A 16494-nucleotide genomic window follows, 5' to 3' on the forward strand; every position below is an offset into this window, starting at 1 on the left:
CTTTCGTTATGAAAGCAACAAAGTTTTTAGAACACTCTCATTTTGGGTTTTTAAAAATAAAAACATTAAAAATACTTTTCAGGGAAAGAAAATTAAGTTGCACCAATTAATAAAAATTACCGAGACAGATCTCCTTTACCCAATTCCTTCACCATCAGATACACAGCAGGCGTAGACTATTTGTTACTGGCAGCGGGTGTGCGCGCACTGGGCTCTAATGCTTGATGGCAAGCTTGGACGAGTGCATGTCAACAGCCCCTCTGGGGGTCAGGAGCCCTCTGCACTCAGCCTTCCTCATGTCATGTCCAGTCTAACAATAACCAAGCAGTGCAAAAGCAGCCGGGCAATTCAAACTACGCTCTGAAGCCAATATATTTAATTTGGCTTTTGAGAATACGTTTTTTAATTAAACAAAATAAGCAAGCTCTTTTTCCCAGGAAGATTCATCTTTCCTTGTGCAATTTCATATCAAGTTAGGCCTTTCAAAGGTTACCAAATAATTAGTCTGTCCTTCAATATGCAAATTCAAGTCAATCAACCAAACAGACTTTGTACTAGTTCCATTTACTTGTTCACCCAAGAGCTGAACCAAACCAAATGAGAAATAAGTTAGAATTAATTTTGAGCAGTTTATTCTCAAGTCATTACAGTGTTCAACCAGTCCGACATATAAAGATAACAGACACAGAAGTAAACATTGGGAAGCGCACGTACATTCCCATTCTGAAAGAAGACGTTATATATACAGAAGAAAATGCAGCAAATATTAAGGTGTTCAAAGTAAATTTTTGACAATTCAGATGTGACATATTTACAAGAAAAGTATAAGTTTTAAAATAATTAAATAATTTTCATAGAATTATAAAAGTATTGAGATAAATATTAAGAGACCCTGACAATCACAAGAACATTTTCCTATGCTATTGAATACAATGGTAGTTCTATAAAAAGTCCCAAAATAGAGCTAGTATTTTGCCACTATGAAATATATCAAATTATCAATACCAAAATATGTTAAAACGAACATGCAATGCAGTAGCTGTACCAAAGAAACAGCATCAGGCTCCTGAATATCTCAAACCATCTACACAAGATTTCTTAGGTGTGTTCATGAAAAAGGAACTTTCGAAAGAGCCGTTATAGGATATATCAGCAGAAAAGTGGTAACTACTTAAAACCTTTTCATTCTATCATTTTCAAATATAGCTGCAAAAAAGAAAAAATCTAAATGATTTTTTAAAATATTAGCTTATGCGTAAAAAAGTTGAAGTGGTGCATTCTTTATGCATTTGGATTTTTAAACTGATGCTATGATAATCCTAGTAGAATAGATAGTAACCTCTGGACCCCACTCTGTAGTAGGAAATCTCTCTCCTCCAACAAAAAGTCATCTTAGAAAATGAAAAGGAGGAACAGTGACAAGTATGAATTCAAAACAAACAGTACTGTAAAATAGCAAAACATCATCAAAATAGCAGCATGTGAAATTCAAGACTATTTTCTTAAAGCAAATGTTTAAGACTGAACCGTAAAAATGGTACTTGCCCTACCTGGTCTGTTATTCAACACCAGAAATAAAAGACTTTTTAGAGAGGTGTAAATATCTATGATATCCCTGTGACTACACATATACTCAAATTTGTGTTTTAAAACATATTGCACAGGCAGCAGAAAGACAGCAGTCTGGTATCTCTAACATAAAATACCTTATTTAACACATTAAACTATGCCACTGAAAATTAATTTTATCCCAACATTTAAAACCAATCATGTAGGACTTTTGAGCTCATAACATCCCTAAAGAAGATGAAGAAATATAGGCACCTGAATACAGGTTATTAGTGACAAAAAGTAAAGGCTACCATCGCATGACTAAGGGCAGCATGTCTTCACATATAAACATGAGGTTTCTCACTGATCCAAATATAGAAGAAAGAATTACTTACAAAACTTTGATAAGGAAACCAGATCTCTCAGAAATTTCACACCAAATAATTTTCATGGAATAAAGCAATGACTGCCGCCAAATCCTGATTAAGCGTTTCAAACAAATGTCCAAGATATGGTTGTTTGAACTCTAATTTTCCCCTTTTCTCCACCCTGGTACACTTACAACCCTCACTAATGGTCCAATACTATCCTCCATTCAAACTCACCACTCACCTTGAGATCCAGAGCATCGAAAATGGTTATTTCAAAACAGTCCACATCGTAGTATAAATTTTACAGCACCACAGACATCATGAGTTTAGATATCTTAGTCTGGCAATATTTCATTCAATAATATTAACCAGTAAGAATGTGTAAATATTGAACATCTAATAGGAAGTCATAGTAGCATTTTAAAAACAACCAAAATAATAAGCATTTTTAATGTTTTCAGTTGTTAAACATTTAAACTGTCAAATTCACTAAAAATATCACACACATTTTTATCACTCGAATGAGAACACAAAGCTTCAGACAGTTGATACTGAGACACTTAGGTTTTCTTTCTTTTTTTTTTTTTTTTAAAGAAATTACGTTTAGTTTGGCCACTCCCTAGATTCTTGGTTTACCAGCTTATAAAGAGTACATCTCAGAGGCAGTATAATATACGCACTAAACCAGTCTACTCTTTGTCATCTTTGGCTAGAAGCCTCAGGAAAGGAAACGCAGCAGTTGCTGCGGCGGGGCAGGCTCTGCGCGCACCGCCTTACACATCGCTCACGGGAAGGCTCGCATCGTCCAAGTCCACGGGGTCACGGTCTTTTTCCTGAGGGCCATTTGTACTTTGAGGTTTTAGCAGAGCTTGTTCAGTCACTTTGGAAGCTGGTTCTCCTGGAGAGACAGTCTGGACCTTGAAGTTCCCTGGCTTGACCTTGGCAAGAGATTCGTAAAATCCTCGCTTCTCCACGGTAAAGCTTGAGACCAAAGAGTTGCTGCGAGAGGCTGCGGAATGTGAGGCGGCGGCTGCGCTGGCGGGGCGGAAAGCGTATTTGGATTCTGAAGGACAGCTGGAATGCTCCTGCAAAGAGGGGTGGCGGTCAGACACAGTCAATCATTAACGGCAGGGTTAGTAACTCAGTGAGAGACTTTATTCTCTGAAAAACAAACAGAACAACACACGCACGCAGAGCAGAAGCACAAGCCATGCAGCATACATGTGCAAGTTCCTTCCCAAAGCAATGCATTTTTAGGAGTGAGCTTAAAGCAATGAAGCCAACAACCATTTCCACTAAGAAACCAGTTCTGTCACCAAAGCCAAATTTGGCAGCTCTGACACTTTGAAGACTCAGTCAGCCTAAGCCGGAATACAGTGTTCCAACGGCAACTGAACTGGGTTTAAAAGGGGGCCGACCAGCTTTATAGTTTATTTAAGATTATATTCTCAATCTATACTAGGAATTATCCCACATATTTCAGAAAGATAAAAAACGAAAATGCAGACTGTAAAAATGAAAGGCCATATTTCTTTACTAAGCAGAATTCAACATTTTTCAAACCTATTATTTCATCTGGCAGTCTGACAAACTTAGTTTTCGCTTCAACATTTTTCAAACCTATTATTTCATCTGGCAGTCTGACAAACTTAGTTTTTGCTTCCCTGAATTTCACTGCAAACAATAATAGCATAGTTTTTTCACTTTTTATTTAATTGCATTTATTTAGTTTTGAGTATGGCATACATATGGCTTAAGATTTTAAAAGAAACAAAGGGAACATATTTAATCATTTACTAAAACTGTGGCAAAATAATTATCAGTTTGACTATTAATTTCAGTTTGCTTCTAACTAAATCAAATCTAAAGATATCCTTAAATATGACCATTCCAAATGCATTGCCATATGGTTCCTAGCATATTGTGTTCATTTATGATACTAGTGACTTTGAAAACAAAGTGCTACAAATTACCAGAACACTACAGATTCTCATTAGATGGCTAAATCTCAGCTGAGATTTAAAATGCCATGCAAACCATAGTAATGTAGTGTATCCAATGCATATGCATGCAGGAGTTCGCACATATCATTAGAACAAAGGTGCATTTCAAGTGGTGTACTATTAAAATTTTTCAAAATATAAAAAATATAGAAATTGAAACTCTTGTGTCAATTCAATAAATTAATTTTTAGAAGATAACAATATGAATTTTTCAATTAGTAAAGTTCTATTTTTTTCATTACTTATCTTTAAAAAAAAAATTTATATCCAACTTGATGACTGTAGTGAAATAGTTTGTGTTAGTGTTGACAGAGTCAGTTACGATAACTGCAAAGGCAGTTTGGTTAACTCAACTTTCTATGACCAGTTGTAAGTAGTGAGTAAGTCCGGCCCTCTAGTAAGAGGGCACGTTTGCGTGAGAGCCCACATACGTGCTGCAGTCCCCAGTTCTTGATGTATACCTCTGTATACAAGGATTCGACAGCCTTCTAGCCTGCCGCATCTGGAACACAGTGCAAAGCTAAGATTAGAGTTAACCCATCCTGGGGAGAGGGAGGAAAAGAGGAAGTTCTGCTGATAGGTACAGCTAGACGGTCCATTTGCCCCACCACAAAGCACAAAACGCAAACGCCCTTCTCCAGCTCTCCCTCTGCCCAACAGACATTGTTTATGCAGAGTCTCAGACTTGACTGCTGAAAAGGTCACATGAAGCAAGGCAGTTACAAAATTAACCCCTATCAAAGGGACTTCTGAGAGATTCCAAAAAGGATACAGGGAGAACAACTTAAGAAATGAGAAAGATGGATTTGTTTTTACTGATCTGTAGTTATTACTACCAGGAAACTATTAAAAGACAATATTACTATGAGGAAAATACCAAAAGTATAGAATATCCAGCATTTACAATGACTCTAGACAAGACAGGCTATCATGCTACATATATTAGACTACACTCTGCAGATGGAAGTGTTACATTTCAAGACACTTAAAAGTCTTTCATTTCTCAGTAGAATTTGTATTTTCTGATCAGAGACCAGTGACTGAAGTATTTTAAAGCCAAATCTCATTCCTATGATGTACCTGAACATGATAAATTAAAAATTAAAAACATTTTTCTTACTATTTCCAAGTATGTTTAACTGTTTCAATTTTATTATCACACTATCACAAAGACAATTATGATAGAAGCTGCAGCCTTTTAAATTAACCTACTAGAAAACGAGAATGAAAATATGAAACGGAAACTATGGACTGAGAGCACTGAATCATATTTAAGGTTGCAGCTGCTCAATGGTCTTATGGTACTATTAAGCTAAAAAGACCTTAACTGAAATGAAGGAAGTAAAGAGAAAACTGAGACGTTCACAAACTGCAACACTGCGACTCAAGGTGCCTTAGGTGATCAGGCCACACACCAGACTAAGAATTGGTCAAGTCACACCAAATCTAGACCTCCTGACAAGGAAGGACTCCTAAAACAAAGCAAGGAAACGTTCATTCTTTAGTTGCCCTGCTTGTGCATTTAAGACGATACAATGCACAGAAAGTTATGTATACATAACACTACAAGGAAGCATTAAATTAGAAATGCATTATTTTTTTGCAAGTCCAATTGGTATGAAAGTCAACATGCAAATAAATCTCAATACAGAAAGAAACGAGGAGAATTAGGGGGAGAGGAAGGAAAATAAACTGACAGAATGGGGGGACACAAGGGAGCAGCTCCCCGGAGAAGAGGAAACATACCGAAGACGCTGATCGGCCGGGTCCCCGCTGGGCCACAATGGCGCCCGAGACGGCTTTAATCCAACTGTGCATCTCTTCAGGGCTATCAGCCTAAAGGGAAGGACTCAGTCAGTCCATTTTTCTTCAAAATCAGTTCCTTCTTCTATAAATCCAACGTATTTGTTTCGGTTATTATAGTGACAACAACAAAATCATTCTAAGGCAATGGTTTCCAAAAGATTTTAGAAATCACTTGTTTTTTTTGTTTTTTTAAAGATTGGCACCTGGGCTAACAACTGTTGCCAACCTTTTTTTTTTTTTTTTTCTGCTTTATCTACCCAACCCCCCTTCCTCCCTGGTACATAGTTGTATATCTTAGTTGCAGGTCCTTCCAGTTGTGGGATGTGGGATGCCACCTCAACGTGGCCCGACGAGCAGTGCCATGTCCCCGCCCAGGATCCGAACCCTGGGCCGCTGCAGCGGAGCACACGAATTTAACCACTCGGCCACAGAGCTGGCCCCAGAAATCACTTCTTTAAACCAGGTTTTGCTGGGTAAGTTATTACACTGACTCATAAGCAGGGCACTTAATGTTTTAAGATCAAATACATCAAAAAGCATTAATGTGAATACTTCTGGAGAGAAAACAAGGAGAGGAAGAAGTCAGAGAAAGATGTCATTTTGTTCTATCTACTGCTTTATTGTCTGGATCTGCTACAGGAATATTTATGTAATTGTGTGGTTAAAAAACCGTTTGGGGGAATGGCCCAGTGGCATAGCGAGTAAGTGCACATGTTCTGTTTTGGCAGCCCGGGGTTCACTGGTTCGGATCCCGGGTGCAGACATGGCACCGCTTGGCAAGCCATGTTGGGGTAGGCGTCCCACATATAAACTACAGGAAGATGGGCACGGATGTTAACTCAGAGCCAGTCTTCCTCAGCAAAAAGAGGAGGATTGGCAGCATATGTTAGCTCAGGGCTAATCTTACACACACAAAAACCATTTTGACATCATTTTACATATTATTTTTCTAGAAATAATTTCCAGTAGTACCCTAAATCCTAAAAGAAGTGTTGGCTGTCATATTCCAAAGTTATCATATTCCCTGACAGGACCTTCCCTTCCAAAGCGAATTAAAAACCTTACTATGACTTTAATCCAGTTTAAATAAGACCCAAAAAGGAGTATAAAGATACTGCCTTTTACTCCAAGATTCTAGAATCTAGAAGTTCAAAAGTGTTAAACCCCTTGATAATACTTTTGAACCAACGATACTAACGAGGACTTTTTAAAAGGAAAAACTCAAAGCAGGCAAAGGCAGGGTATACTTTCATTCACTGCAAAGAGGAGCACAAACCTAGAAATGGATTTGGCAAAATAAAAGGTTTAAAAAGGTTCGTGGGCTGACACTTATTTTTGACATAGAAATTTAACCTAAAGAAATAAAAAATTCAGGCAAATTTATGCACAAAAATGTTCACCACTACATTATTTATCACAGTAAATGTATGAAAACTATGTAAATGAATGATCAATGACAGAGTAGTGGAGAGAAAATTTAATAGTGGAACATTCATATAAGAATATGGTACAGTTCTAAAAGGTTTTCAGAGAATTTTTAATGGTGTGGAAAAAATGACCACAATATATTCAACAAATAGGGTATAACACTGTACTTCATATGACCCCATTTGTTGTTTAAAAACATGTATTAAAAAAGGCAGTAAAAAATAGGAATGGTTGCCTGAATGTGGGATTCTGTTTTATAAACCACCCTTTTCCTCCTATTTTTCTATTTTCCAAATTTTTTGCAATAAGCCTATGTAAGTTTTATAAGACAAAAACAAATGTTCTTTTAAAAAAACTTCCAATCTAAATAATTCAACGTGGTAAAAAGTGTATTTTAAACTTAAATATAGGATGCCTATCTACCATTAGTGATGTTATAAGATCTACTATTGATTTTTATTATGAGTATTTGAGCCCCCTTTTTATAAAATTACCAAAAACGATATAATAGAAATTTCAAAACATGTGCAAAAATCATCTACACTGAAAGTTAGCATCTAAGTTAAAATAGCATTTCCCTTCCTCCAAATACTACTTAATTTTATTTGACTAATTCATAGCAAAGAATACCCCTACTTGCTGAATATATGACCTACCAATAATCTCACACATAACATTTTTTTAAGTTGTGAATTACAGTTGTCATATTTTTTGCTTATTCCCATAAGCAACAAGTTTATTTATGCTTATTTAACCTCTAAAATTATTAACTTCTTGTTAGGAGGACCTATAATCTCCAAAGAAGTATCTTACCTGCACATAGAAAGTTCGAGATGATGTTACAATTTCAAAGAGGTTGTCCCTCATCATTATGTCACTGTCAACAAAAAAAATTTCCAACTGTACTTAAATAGCAATTGTTTGATATTTTTTCTTTCATTTGAACCAAATATATGTCCAGTACCAAATACATGTCAATAAGAAAATAAATAGTGGAGGTAAAATACCAATTTAACAAAACCAAATTATCTTTTTCAATTTATTTTTGCATTAAATTTTACATAGTTTATATAGTTATATATATTTTTAGAAAAGCTTCACAAAATAAGTTTAAAATTCAAAGTTTTCATCCATGAAGAAATCAGTTAGCTCAAAGAAACACTGGCACAGTTAACACATTTTCTTATAATGCCCTATTCTGCAGCAACCTCGAAATACTAAAATTAATAACACATCAATTTGTCAAATATCATAGAAGTTGTTCATATTGTATTTTTTCCTTTCCATTAATAAGCTTACAGATTGTTTCATAATTTTTAACTTTCAAATAAAACAAAAAATCTCAGTACTTTAATCTGGGGATTTTGAAAGTTCTAGCATATCCCAACTATAAACAGTTAAAACTGAGTCTAAAAGTAACACAGGAAGTACCATCCGTAAGCACATGAATCAAATAAGGCCCTCCTGTGGGTCACCGAGCTGCGCAGGCGCCGAGCGGAAGCTGGTACTTACCTCTGCTTACACTCCTGGACTTTATGAACCTCTTTAAGTGGTATTACGCGCAGAGGTTCCTTTTCCTGGCAAAAAAGCAAACAGATACATGGGGCAAATTGTTAAGATCCTTTTAAGGGTTACTTGTCTTATTTGGAGATCTATGTGAAAAGTATGCTTCTTTCTTAAAGCACATCTAAGATAAATGTACCTTCTTGAACCGTCCAACATCAGAATAGCTCAAAGACTGTATCTAACTTTATACACACTGTGGTTTGAGACAAGGAAACTTGCCTATAACCCATATTCACATCACTTCTTGCCTTAATGACAACATAGCTTATTAAAAGCTACTAACCGCCAGACTGTTCCCCACTGGACCCCTACATACCCTGTAAGTGGAGTACTTCTTCTCTTGGAATGTTATTTTGATATGGAAGGCAACCAGAGTACTTAATACCCAGCTTATTTGAGCTAAATTTAAGAATATCACTTTTATATGAATACATTATTTTAACAAACAAAATTGAGTGAAATTTACTAATTGCCAAGGCACCTGCTAGGTTTTCAACGTGTTAGCTCACTTAAACCCTCCACAACCCTACAATAATGCACTATTGTTCACCTGAGGAAACAGGGATGATACATGTTAAGTACCTCACCTAAGGTTACAAAACTAGATATAAGACACAAATATAACTAGTTCCTAATAGCATAATATTCATACTATACATTGCATGACATACCATATACGGTATTTTACTGAATATGACACAGTGAGATTAAGACATACCATTATTTTATGAAGAACTAAGAAAAAATTTAACTGTGGCTGAACACTTTTTTTAAAACCACCAACTTTTCATTAAAGTTCTACAAAACAGTTCATTTTAAAATGATTTCAGATAAAAGACTTACAAAAATAGGACAAAGAATTTCTGTACACACTGCACCCTGTTTTCCAAGATGTTAATATTTACATTTGCTAATCCAGTGTGTGTGTACAGAGAGGTGAATATGGTGTGGCTACATATATTTTTCCTGAAATGCTTGAAGGCAAGTTGTAGATACGATGCACTTTACTACTATATACTTCAGGGGATACTTTCTAAAACAAAGATGTTCTCTATATAACCACAGTAGTTATGAAAACCAGGAATTCCACCATCATGCAACACTGCTCTCTGATCTGCAGACCAGATTCGGATTTCATTAACTGTCTCAGCAGTACCCTTTTCAGCAAAAGAAAAACTATGTATTTTTGGATCCACATCCAATCTGCAAGCATCCTTCTATTTAGTGTCATGTCTTAGTCTCCTTCACTGTCTAACAGTTCTGCAGTCTTTCTTTCCCTCTCAAGACCTTTAGAGTTTTAAAGAGTCTAGACCAGATATTTTGTAGAACATCCCTTAATTGGGGTTTGTCTGATGTCAATCTCGCTTACATTGAGGTTATACAGTTTGGGCAGGAAACCACAGACGTGATAATTTCTTCTCAGCGCACCATTCTCAGGGGGCACATGACAGTGGTTTGTCCCATTACTAGTGCGTTAACCCTGATCTCCTGCTCAAGGTCATGTTTGCCAGTGAGTATGAAGTTACTCTTTTCCCTTTCGTCATTATTAAGCATCCTGTGGGAAGATACTTGGAACCTTTATAGTCCCCAGTTTCCCATCATAATTTGGCTCACTGGTTTTATCAAACACTGAAGATTTTTGCCTGAAATCATCATTACTACCACGGTTGCTAATCGGTGATTTTTCTAACCCCATCAATTTATCTACATATATTAGCTGACATCTTACTCTAAGGAAATGCTTTTCCTTCTCCGTTTATTTATTCACGACCTGTTTTATGCTCTGGGTTATAATCCATTACTATCCTTATTTATTTTGGTGCTCAAATTGTCTGAGTTTTGGGCACTGCGAGCCCCCTTTGAGCTGGCTTATGCTTCCTTTTGACATGTCCTCCATTCTGCAAGCCACTTCCTTATTTTCTGTCACAACTAGATCTTTTGGGCTCAGCCTGTCCTTTCCCTGCCCTAGTCCTGAAATCGGCCACTTCTCCTGGGGGCCCTCCTTCCTTTGTTAGACAATGGCATTTATATTAAGTTGTCTTGGGGAGAGGCTTTGCCCATCTCTTCTCTTAGCAACAGCTTTCTCAGGATAGATGAGAAGTAATATTTCTGTGAAGTTTTAATTTGTTTCTCTAATTATGAGTGACACTGAATATCTTTTTAAATGTTTAAAGACCATTTTAATTTCTTTGTAAATAAATTGTCTATTCATGTCTTTTGCTTATTTTTCTACCAGATATTTTCCCTTAGGTTTTCTCTCTCTCTCTTTAAACTTTGAACCAACCACAAACTTAGACAAAGGTTGAAAACACAGCACAAAGAACTTTTTTTCCTCAACCATTCCACAGTGAGCTGCTGACCTAGCCCTGACTACCCTGGATATTTTAGTATGTTATTTCCTACAAAAACATCCTTTTAAATTATCACAATACAACCACCAAAATGAGGAAAGTGTCCCCCAAATGTCTTTTATTACAGGAAAAGAATTCAGTTCACAATCACAGACTGCATTTACTTGTCATATCTCTTTTCTTTCCTTGACTTCCACAATCTTGACTCTATTGAAGATTACAGGGCAGTTATTCTGCAGAATGTCCCTCATTTGGGTGTGTCTGATGTTTCCTTATTAGATTCAGGTTATGCATCCTTGGCAGGACCATCACAGAAGCGATATGCTGCTTTCTTCTCACACTATCCCAACAGGTGGCAAATGATTTTAACTCATCTCATCACCAATGAAGTTCACTTTAATCATCTGATCACCAGATGAAAGGGCTATCCGCCAGGCTGTAAAGTTACTTTTTCCCCCTTTGTACTTAATATGTTTTGTAGATAGGCACTTCGAAACTATGCAATCTCTCATTCCTCGTTCCTATGTACTTCCCTTCGCTCACTCAGTCATTCATATCTGTACAAGCTCACGGATTCCTGTTTTATTCAACAGGCAATAATCTGCTACCATCATTACTTATTTTGATACTCAAATTTCCCCAAACTTGGTAAGGGGGAATGTTTTCAAGTTGGATTCTGGGTCCTTCTGATATGTCCCTATCATTCTGTGAGCACTTCCTTGCTTTCTGAAACACGACATTCCAAGCTTGTTTTATATTTTTCTTCCTGTCTCAGCTTTGGAACTGTGCCATCTCTCCATGAAGTCTAGGTTTCTTTCAATGGAAAACGGTAGTTTTCTCAGTGCACAGAGCTAGCGAGTATCTTAGATGCATATAGATCTGTGTAAACACATGAATACGTTTACATCCATATTTATTTCTACATCTATCTGTATACGTTAAAAGTTCACATCAATACATACAATTCCAATCTAATACAAAAACTTTCTCCTTTTCTATATTTCTATTACTCCAACTTCTTTGACAGTGAGAAACTTGCCTTCTATTCTCCTTAATATATTTCCTTATTTTATCAATAAGTATATATGTATTCATTCTCCCATCTCTGCACCGCCCTCTCCCAACATGGATGCCCTCCCTCTTGTCCCTACTCCATGTTGGCCTAACCCAAGAGGACGGCCTCCTCACCCTGCTTAGGCTCTGACTGTCCACACTAGCCCACTCTAGCTCCTTCCACCCTTGCCCCACCACCATGGACGCCTACACTGCTTTGCCTCACCTGAAAAATTGAGGTCTGAGTTGTTTGTGACTGATGGGAGGAAAAGAGGGTAAAGAGGATGAGGAAGGATCCCCTCATTTTTTAAGATTCTTTATATATTAGGGATATTAATGTTTTATCTCTGACATATATTACAAATATTTTCTCCAGTTTTTCAGCTGTGCACTTAAATCTTTAAAATTACTGAAAAAATTTTTAAATCCTTATCTTTTAGAGACACATACTAACATAATTATAGATGAAATGTGTCGAGGATTTGCTTCAAAATACGAAGGGGGAAGTGGGTGTTGGTACATAAGAAACCAAACTAGCCATGTGTTAATAATTCTGAAATCCGGATGATGGGTATATAGGGGTTCAGAATACTATTCTATCTACTTACTTTATGTTTAAACTTTTCCATGATCAAAAGGTTTTATAAAGAAAGCCTTTTATACTTCAATCATCAATTTTCACCATCTATCATTCTTGAGTATATATAAAAATATACAAGCAAAATAAATTGGTTAAGGTTTCTTAAAACTTCACAGCCAGATTCCAGCTCTTCTGAATCACTTTTTGACTGGGAGCCATCACTGTCAGTTTTTCACTCCATATCATTTTCTGTGCCAAAAAGAGCACTGGTGATGAAGCATTTCTTAAGAATGTTCTACTGTGTCCCTAAGATTTTCTTCCAAGCTGTCAGCACCCTGTTCTATAGGTTTTGATGTTGCTGTCTTCTGGATCTTACCCAAAGATGCTGTGCACGCAAGCAACAACCACAGCACAGCTGCTACTGAACTGCCTTCACTGCAGCAGCTCCATGCCACTCCAAGATTGCAGAAATGGTAACATGTAGGGGGGAATAAGCAACTTGGTAACTGATAAAGGTCAATAATTATAAATATATTTAAAGTTTTCAGCTTTACTATCTGTTTTCTAAATACTTAACACATTCCTAAATACACATAGTATAATTTCCTTACCTACTATGAAAGTTTAGTTTCTTTCATCTCAGATTTTATAGCATAATGTCCACAAGTAGGTTTTCAAAATTTTTTTTTTTTTTTTTTTTTTTTTTTTTTTTAAAGATTTTATTTTTTCCTTTTTCTCCCCAAAGCCCCCCGGTACATAGTTGTGTATTCTTCGTTGCGGGTTCTTCTAGTTGTGGCATGTGGGACGCTGCCTCAGCGTGGTCTGTTGAGCAATGCCATGTCCGCGCCCAGGATTCGAACTAACGAAACACTGGGCCGCCTGCAGCGGAGCGCGCGAACTTAACCCCTCAGCCACGGGGCCAGCCCCGGGTTTTCAAAATTTTTAACATAACAGTTCTTGTCTAATTATAATGACTGTAGGTGACAGGGAGACATGTCAGTTTCTCTGGCAAAACTGAGCTCCTGAAGGCCGGAACATCGCTGACTGCTCTCCTTATTCCCAGCTCCCAGAAGAGCACGCCAGGGCCACAGAGGGCTCAGCTCAACGAATGTCTGTTGCGTGAACGACTCTTCCCAAGAGTACTGGCATTAATTAAAAGCAATGAATCAACCTACCAACCAAGCAGAAGTATAACTGTCTGAGACACAAAGGCTGGTACTTTTTAAAACAAGTAACTACTACTTCCAATTGAGGTCCTTAGAATGTGAACTCTGAGAAAGGCCACCATGCTAAAATGGCTATCCTTAGCCATTCTGTTATGCCATTTTTCATTCATTCAAAAACACTTATTATCTACCAAGTCCCAGGTGCTAGGTTCATAAAAGGGTACAGAAGAGAATCTCTGCTCTCAAGAAGCTCATGAAGTTAACTGGAATGACAAGCAGGCACACAATTCAATTACAAAACACAGTGGACAGTATTATGACAGAAGTGGGCATCGGGCACCATGGTGTGGAAAGAGAAGGCACTTAATTCAGAGTCCAAAAGCTCCGCAGAAGAACAGACACCTGAGATGAATCTTAAACTATCCCCTTTCTATTCTCTAGTACTCTGCTGTAGTAACCACTAGCTATGTGTAACTATTTAAATTTAAATTAACAAATATTAAATACAATCAGTTTTAATTTTAAAATTAAATAAAGTCAGGCTCTTCAGTCACACTAGCCATATTTCCAGCACTCAACAACCACAAGTAGCCAGTAGACTCGGCCACTGCAGACACAGAACATTTCCATCAATGTAGGAAGTTGTACTGGACAGTGCTGCTCTGGTGCCTTCATTCAAATAAAGTATATAGGCCACCCTCAAAAGTCCCAGAAAACAAGCAGAGGCAGAACAGACGTGTAAAGTATAGAATTGCATCCAATTTATCCAACAATCTATTGCGGAAGCGGGTCACATGATGAGAACATTTTAAATAAGGATGTTACTCAAGTCAAAGAGGGAATTTCAACCTTTGATTCTACGTTCAGAAAGGACAAAAATGTCTCATGTGAAGAAACTGAAAAGTCAATCTGAAATAGGAAAAGAAAATGTCAAGAGAGGGTAGGGAAGAGAAAGCAGAAATACAGAGTTAAATGTTGACTTTCAGAGACTTAACTCCTTCTACCACCTCCTCCAGTGCTCTTTAAAGGAAATTTGTAGACCGAGGGGTTCTGATATTCTTAATTCTTTCAAGGTGGAATGCCTTTGAAGATATGATCTTTTCATTTAAGATTTATTTAACAAAAACACCATTAACCAAAAGCATCACAAGAAAATAAACTGAACCATACATACTGCTCAAAACCAGATTTAATTATTTTAAAAATACAAAACAGGACAAGAAGTTATATACATATAATCACCACAGCGTAACACTTCTCAAACATTTTAAAGCAACATTTAGGAGACAGCAACATACCAGTTCAGATTTGAAGTAGCCTATTGTGTTTTCATCCAACTGAAAATATCTTCTCTTCCAGTTTTTCATCTACCAGAGATGAACACAGACGTAAGACTTCTGTTTCTAAGAATGCCAACTGTTAATAACCACTTAATTATTCCGATATGAACCCACAGTCAGCGATGTCAAGCACTGGAAAACCTCACCACCCTCCCTTAGTGAGGAGACACACAAAACTTCACCTCTTTTGCTATGCAAGCCTCGAACTCCTAATTCAACTTTGGTGGCCAGATTTTGGCTTTTATTATATGATTTTTAAATATAGTTTCATATTTTTACTTTTCTAAATGTTTAAAAAAAAAAAAAGCACTTCCCCATCCTCCCCCCCACAAAGTGAATGCTATCAGGAGTCCGAGAACAAGCACAGGAAATGTCACTAAACCACATCGAGTTCCTGCGTGAATCCTTCTGCAGGTACTTTATACTTAGGAGTAAGGCAACAAACATTTAATAAAGTGAACCTACTTTGTACAAATATTTTTTGTCAACGAAACAGACTTTTTGTGGAAATTTCAGTATCTCTAAGGGTTGGTATTTTGGTCTTAAAGAGTAAAACAAAAAGAAAGGAAATTCTCCTTAAAAGCCCTAACCAACACAGCATGGTGTCAGGGCCTGAGAATTCCGACTTGACCTGTAGGCGCGCTGGAGGGAGACACCCGCAGGCCTCCCCTCTGCTCCCCTCAGCCTAAGGAAGGTCAGGCAACTGGGGCTGAAAGAACCTTCCCTCAACCCACCTAAGCTAACTGGAGTTGCCAGAAAGTGACGTGAAGTCAAACAGAACTACCAGGAGAGCTCCAAGTTCTTCTTCACTCACAGCAATTCTTTTATTTTCAGATTTTAAAGTTTATCTTCTTATGAAATTCAAAGATTTAGTTCACATAGAAAGAACGGCAAGTTTTAGAAAGGTACTTTGGAACCTCAGAAATAGTGGCAAATTTCCTTGCTCTTCCCATAGCCCCCAGCCTAGATCTGGCTGAGGGGACCTGGGCTAACCCATAATGGCTCTTACTGAGGACCAGGTGTTGCGCTAACTACTCTCTTCATTTGCACCTTTCAAAACAACATCTGGATGGTGGGTTTTATAATACGATTTTCCTTAAAAAGAAACTGAAAGCCTGAGAGGTTAAGTAGTAGCCCAAGGTCACAGAGCTTTCTACTGAGGCCGGCCCAACACCAAACCAAGCAAGCGATCCTTCCACACCCCACACTGCTGCCCTTCTTTCCTGCCGTCTCCCTACTAGAACTCTTTCTCTGACCCACTCCCAAGGGGGGAGAAAGC

The 16494-nt window shown here is 37.4% G+C and overlaps 1 protein-coding gene across 15 annotated transcripts in view; it reads right to left on the minus strand.

The window, feature by feature from the left end:
* Positions 1 to 615: 615 nt before the first annotated feature.
* PLEKHA1 (pleckstrin homology domain containing A1) overlaps positions 616 to 16494 on the minus strand; it is a 53111-nt gene continuing 37232 nt past the window's right edge. For 7 of the 15 annotated variants that reach the window (XM_070576572.1, XM_070576495.1, XM_070576781.1 and 4 more), the window contains 5 exons: positions 15174 to 15242; positions 8672 to 8736; positions 7973 to 8036; positions 5672 to 5761; positions 616 to 3007 (listed from right to left, as the gene is read on the minus strand). In XM_070576572.1, coding sequence (XP_070432673.1) covers positions 2696 to 3007; positions 5672 to 5761; positions 7973 to 8036; positions 8672 to 8736; positions 15174 to 15242 — 600 coding nt within the window. In that variant the 3' untranslated portion in view covers positions 616 to 2695. Of the gene's footprint in view, positions 3008 to 4356; positions 4428 to 5671; positions 5762 to 7972; positions 8037 to 8671; positions 8737 to 15173; positions 15243 to 16494 lie in introns of all 15 variants that reach the window. The other 8 variants (XM_070577153.1, XM_070577096.1, XM_070577195.1 and 5 more) reach the window with 2 other exon arrangements.

The sequence above is a fragment of the Equus przewalskii genome, chromosome 1, assembly GCF_037783145.1.
Source record: "Equus przewalskii isolate Varuska chromosome 1, EquPr2, whole genome shotgun sequence".
Classification (NCBI taxonomy): domain Eukaryota; kingdom Metazoa; phylum Chordata; class Mammalia; order Perissodactyla; family Equidae; genus Equus; species Equus przewalskii.